Here is a 6,078-nt window from a genome sequence, read left to right as displayed (position 1 = left end):
CTAATTTTGCTCTGGGGATTTCTCACCCCAAAAAGAAAAAAAAAAGGAGAAGAGAAGAGAAGAAAGAAAAATCAGCAGCATCTGTAATTCAGTGCTTGCCAAATCACAACCAGCAGCTTTTCTGGCTGAAGTTTGGTGCTATAAGTGATGTAATTAAAGCTGCTGAGGAGATTTTGACACAAAGCTGAATTATATTCTGTTGCATTCCAGGCCTACCATATCCCCTTCCAGGTTTTAGACAGGCATTACCCTGGCAGCACTGTGAGCCATTCTCCCTTCAAGCTGCAGAGCAGATGCCAGATCTGTAAGAATCAGGTCCTTCTTAGAAGAGGAAGAATAGAGAAAGCCAGGAAAAAAACCAAACAACCTACATAACAAACAAACCACAGAGATTCTGAAAAGCACAGTGTTTATTGTTACAAATCAAGGTAAGCCAAGCTTGTTGCCCAGAGCTCTCTCAGCAGGGAGAGTAAAAGAAACATTTCTTCCCTGGTTTTTATCATGGGAACTCCTGTGCAGCTCATTTGGGAAGTGCCTCTTCCCCTTGACAGCAAGGCAGGCACCCCTTTAATGTGTCACAGTGACAGGTGGCCTGAGGAGGTGCTGCAGAGGACAATATCAGCCAGTCCAAGCAACAGAAATGCACCCTCACCCTGCTCCAGCTGCTGTTCTCCTTGCTGGATTGTTCCTGGTGCCCTCTCAGGAGGGCATTGTCTGCCCCATGTTCTTCCAGCTCTTGGAGACAAACAGATCCCGGCTCTTGGCAATGGTCACCAGGAGATGTCCCACATAGTAACCATTCACCTGGCCCACACCATCATTCCTGCCCATGGAGAGCAGGAATGTTAGTGACCCTGCAAAGGAGAGGCAGAGGTGTAAAACAACTCCCCTGCACCCACGTGGAACAGCATTCAGCATAGCTCTGGTAAGTTTACATCAGTGCTCATGAAGAAGAAGGCCCATTACCCAGCTAGAGTTTGGAGACCAGATTGTTCAGTTTGTGGTTTTTGTAGTTTAAGGGGAGAAAGAAGGAAAAGAGAAGTCATCTCACTCCCGAGATTTAATTGGGCAGTGAGCAATTTTAAGAAAAGAAAATAAGTTTCATGACTAGCAGACTCCCAGCAGTAGATTTATCAAGACATTCACCTGGCCCACACCATCATTCCTGCCTATGGAGAGCAGGAATGTTAGTGACCCTGCAAAGGAGAGGCAGAGGTGTAAAACAACTGTTGTCCACTTCCCCTGCATCCACGTGGAACAGCATTCAGCATAGCTCTGGTAAGTTTACATCAGTGCCCATTACCCAGCTAGATTTTGGAGACCAGATTGTTTAGTGTGTGTTTGTTGTAGTTTAAGGGGAGAAAGAAGGAAAAGAGAAGTCATCTTGCTCCTGGGATTTAATTGGACAGTGAGAAATTTTAAGAAAAGAAGTTTCATGACTAGCAGACTCCCACCAGTAGATTTATCAAGACATTAGGGAAGAAAGAAGACGTTGTGTGGCAGAGTGACACAGGTAATTAATATCTACATTGTGTCTTTGGCAAGGACTAATATGAAGCTGAGCTATAAGCTGATATTACCCCAGTTTTGAGTTCCTTCAGAGTGAATTCAGTGAGTTCAGAGTCTCATGAGAGTTGAGACAGCTGTTCCTTGCAGCTGACCTTCCTGACCTTACCTGGCTCATAGGTTTTGAGAGGCTTCTGTGTCAGGCTGTTGATGATATTGGTCACCACGATGTTGGCATGGAGCCCAGCATGGTAGGCCATCTTGGGCTCTTTGAGATCTGCACAGTCCCCAATGGCATAGATGTTCTCGTAGCCTTCCACCTGGAGGTGCTTGTTAACTTTCAAAGCACCATTACTTGCCATTTTGTCACCTGTTTTGCCAAACAGCAGGTTTTTAGAAGCAGCTTGGTGTTGCTTGTTGTGGCCTGAGACCCCAAAATGCTGCAGATGTAATTGACACAGTGAGGGATTGTTTTTCACCCTCTTTTCTATGTGTCAGGGTGCTTTTTGCCTTGCTGTAGTTAATCACTGCAGTCTCATGCAATGCACCACCCTTTGATATTTGGGCAGAATCACCCCTGCAGGTTGTGCACAGTCCATTCCCCACCTCACACCCCTCAGGCACCACACACTGAAGAACTGCTGCTTCTCCCCACCCCATGGTTTGGGTTTTTTCACTTACCAAATGCAGCAGCATATGCAGAAGAGTTAATCTTGATCCCTGTGCACAGCACCACCATGTCAACAACCACTTCAGTGCCCCTCTCTGTCCTCACTACCATGTCCTTCTGGAACTGGTTTGGCCTGAGGTTTTCTATGTCGCTGACCTTTTCACCTGGTGCAACAGAGAGCCCTGGGTCACAAACCTTTGCTAGGCTGTGGTTTCCAGCTAACCCAGAGGAACAGGAATTCAGGAGAGCCATGTGTAACCAAAAAAGTCAGAAAGAAGACATCAGGAGATGCTTTGGCTAAAGGAAGAGCAGCTGGTAGGTGTTCAGAGGCATCATTAAGGACATACTTAACAGCAGCTGGACTCCTTTCCTGAGGAGAATCTCTTTCACCTCCTGACGGACACTGGGCAGCAGCTCCACGTCAGCCAGTGCAGTTTTGGAGTGAATGAGGGTGACCTGTTGGGGACAAAACAGCAAATGGGGACACAGGAACAGAGCAGGACTCACTATGTGCAAGGTGGGAGCAGCTATAGCTGGCCTCCCTCCACCCTAATTGGTTCCTGCAAGAACAAGCCAGGAAGGGGCACCTAGTGCCACAGTCCTTGCTGGTGCCTGGCTACAGGCTCAGCAGCCAGGTGTGCAGTCATCTCAGGTGCCTCCAGCAGCAGCACCATGGAACAGCAGCAGAACCAGGATGAAGTTCATTGTGATGAAGATGTTCCCACCTCTTTGTCTGGGTACTCTGTTTTGATCTCGGCAGCCATCTCCACTCCAGCTGCACCACCTCCCACTACCAGGATGCGCTGAGATTTCTCAACCTTCAAGAGAAAATTTGTGTTACAAGAGAACTGCAAAGGGCAGGAAGCCAGACACCTTCAGTCACTCCATGAACATTCTGGGACACAGCACAGGCCCAACAGCAATAAACCTCTTAGCTCATTAAGAGGCAACAACAAAGGAGTGCCCTGTGCACTCTTCCAGCCTGCCCTTTTCAGGTTTTCCCTTCTGCTAGAGAGGCCATGATGAGCTCCTTGTCCTGGCTGCTCCCTGTGTTCCTTTCTCTTAGACACAGCTGGCTCCAGATAGCTACAGTGGTATCTGGGACAGGGAGGCTGAACAAAGGCAGGCAGCATTTCCTAAGAGTGGATTCCTCACCTCTTTAACCATGTCTTCATAGGTCTGGATGGCACTTTCCATGTCAATGACTTGGTTGAACTTCCCAGGGAATGGCCCATCACTGCCTGTTGCAAGAATGAGATGGGAGTAGTGAAGCTCCTGGGAGGGCAGAAGGTAGAATGAGACATTAGATCTCTTAAAAGCAGAGCCTAGAATGCAGTAGTTAACTCCTAGGTATGGTCACTCATTCCCCCATCTCCATCCCTTGCTGGTCACCAGGAAAGTACTTGTCACTGTCAGGAAGTGACTTCAGGAAGAGACCCAGGCCAGGTCACACCAAGTAACTGTTCCTCAAGGTCTGAGCTAAGCACCATTCAGATGAGTTGAGAGCTTTAAAGAAATTTAAATTACCCTAAATTTACCAGGAATAACCTGATATTTCTGCTGGACACTCACAGCTGGTTCCAGAGACTAACTTCTCTCCTTCACTCTCCCCTGAACAGAGGTGAGATGCTCTGGCTGAAAAGAGTGATTGATGCTGCTGCTCTTGGCTCTTCCTGTGGTTAAATAAGGATCTGAGCCCCAGGTTTAATTGTTGAGCTCTAAATCCAGCTCTAATAATAAAAGCTCAGCTGGGCAGGAGATGGGGTTGGGTATTTACTGCACACCCACATCCCAGCACAGCTGAAGGCCACTTATCTTGGCTGGAAGGGATGGGGCTGTGCAGGAAAAGATGCCAAGTTCTTCAGGAGGATGGAACACACCCTGCTGAAGGCTGGCTGCCTGCACTGGCAGGTGATCCCATAAGGCAGCCAGGGCATTGCAACACCCACCTCACCATCACTGAGCACCACTTGTTGCCTCCCAGGGTCTATGGCCACCACCTTGCCTTGTCGGAAGCTGTCCCCAAAGGTGACCGAGTAGGAGATGAAAGTCTTCTTGGCAAATCCTGTGGGAAGAGGAGACAATGGGAGAGCTCTCCTTCTCTGGAGGATAACCACCCCTTCTTCTCTTCTTCCCTCATGCTGTCCTTACTCAGACAGAAGCATGGCAAGCATCTGGGACTGTGGGCTGAGCTTTTGCTGGGTGTTATCTCTGCCCAGCAAGGAGCTTCAGGACTTTGCCTCAGATCAGATGATACTTTTGGCTAGATTGCTTTGTCTCTGCTCCTCATATCTCCTGTACTGGTTTACCAATTACTGTTTCTGTGGTCCTGGCAGTTTCTGGCTGGGTGTCAGAGGCTTTTTTTCATGCAATCTGCCTCTCAGACCAAACTTTTGCTGTCCTTTTGATGCTTGTTCCCAGCCTAGAACGTGGTACTTTACCCCTGAATTCCCCAGGGACTGGACTGATGGGGTTGGCCCAGCCTCCAAGTGAGGGCCCAGACAGGCCCCAGCAGCTCTCTGCAGAGTTTTATCATCTAGGGCTTCATTGCTCACATTTCAAGGGCCAAGGACAGAAAGTGATTGACTCACCCCTTTCAGCAGCTCTTGCTTTTAGCTTAGTCACCTTTTAAACTCTTGAAATAAAAAATAAAATAAAGGGGGATGGGGAGGGGAAGGGAAGGAGAGATGGTCTGAGCAGTTTTTACTCAGTTTTCCCAGCTGATGTGCAATTAGTTTAACCACAGACGGGCTGTGGGTCCTCCCGGTGCCAAGTATTTGTTTTCCAGATGGAAAACATCAAGTCTTTCACCATCGCAGGGCGGAGGAGGCAGTGCGAGCCCGCGTTCCCTGCCGCTCCCCGAGTCCCTCCGCAGGTGCCGGTGGGACAGGGGGGCTGCCCGAGCTCTTACCGCTCTCCACGGCGGCCCGGAGCGCGGCCACGTTGTGATGGAAAGCATCTCTCACGTCCACCAGCACGAAGGGGACGGCCCAAGACTTGAGCAGGTTGGCGGCCGCCGTCCCTCCGAAGCCGCCCCCGACCACCACGACCCGCACGGACTCGTCCAGGGACAGGCGGGAGCCCATGGCCAGCGCGGCTCCGGCGGGGCAGGCGCGGGGGCCGGGCCGGGGCGCGCTCGGCCTCCCCGGGCGGGGCCGCGGGCGGAGCCGGGCTCCTGGGCGCTGAGCCCGGCATTCACGGCTTGCAGAGCCCTGAGCCCGGCACCGAGGGCTGGCGGAGCCCGGCACTCACGGCTTGCAGGGCCCTGAGCCCGGCACCCGGGGCTGGCGGAGCCCTAGCCCTGAGGCGGGGGCTGCTGGAGCCCGCCCCACAGGGCTTGGTGAGCACGGCCTCCGGGGCTTGCTGAGGCTGGCACTCGGGGCTGGCGGAGCCCTGAGGCCGGAGCTTGCAGAGCCCTGAGCCCTGAGTCTGGGGCTTGCTGAGGCTGGCACTCGGGGCTGGCGGAGCCCTGAGCCCTGAGTCTGGGGCTTGCTGGGGCCCGGCCCCCGGGGCTGGCGGGGCCCGGCCCCCGGGGCTGGCGGGGCCCGGCCCCCGGGGCTGGCGGGGCCCGGCCCCCGGGGCTGGCGGGGCCCGGCCCCCGGGGCTGGCGGGGCCCGGCCCCCGGGGCTGGCGGGGCCCGGCCCCCGGGGCTGGCGGGGCCCGGCCCCCGGGGCTGGCGGGGCCCGGCCCCCGGGGCTGGCGGGGCCCGGCCCCCGGGGCTGGCGGGGCCCGGCCCCCGGGGCTGGCGGGGCCCGGCCCCCGGGGCTGGCGGGGCCCGGCAGGAGAGCCGCGGGCAGGGGATGGCTCCTGCCAGGCGAGCAGCGCGTCCCGAGCACAGAGCGCTTCAGCTGCCCTAAGCCCCCACGCCTGCATCCCTCCGTGAGAAGGGACCGAGGTTTTAC

General features: G+C 53.9%; 1 protein-coding gene across 3 annotated transcripts; it reads right to left on the bottom strand.

The window, feature by feature from the left end:
- Positions 1-392: 392 nt before the first annotated feature.
- On the bottom strand, positions 393-5,395 carry AIFM2 (AIF family member 2). 3 transcript variants are annotated; one of them, XM_054637566.2, is made up of 8 exons: positions 5,088-5,388; positions 4,126-4,241; positions 3,332-3,451; positions 2,902-2,994; positions 2,524-2,632; positions 2,188-2,340; positions 1,676-1,876; positions 393-854 (listed from the first exon to the last, which is right to left on the bottom strand). In XM_054637566.2, the coding sequence occupies exons 1-8, from the start codon at positions 5,260-5,262 to the stop codon at positions 700-702; spliced, it is 1,122 nt and encodes a 373-aa protein (XP_054493541.2). In that variant the 5' UTR covers positions 5,263-5,388; the 3' UTR covers positions 393-699. The 3 variants fall into 3 exon arrangements, with proteins under 3 accessions (XP_054493541.2, XP_077039620.1, XP_077039619.1); XM_077183504.1 differs by lacking the exon at positions 393-854 and adding an exon at positions 862-1,196 and having other exon boundaries at positions 5,088-5,395; XM_077183505.1 differs by lacking the exon at positions 1,676-1,876 and having other exon boundaries at positions 5,088-5,393.
- Positions 5,396-6,078: the final 683 nt, after the last annotated feature.

This window comes from Agelaius phoeniceus, chromosome 9, assembly GCF_051311805.1.
Source record: "Agelaius phoeniceus isolate bAgePho1 chromosome 9, bAgePho1.hap1, whole genome shotgun sequence".
Classification (NCBI taxonomy): Eukaryota; Metazoa; Chordata; class Aves; order Passeriformes; family Icteridae; genus Agelaius; species Agelaius phoeniceus.
The sequence above is the reverse complement of the archived record's forward strand: the minus strand, read 5'-3'. Positions and strand labels throughout refer to the sequence as shown.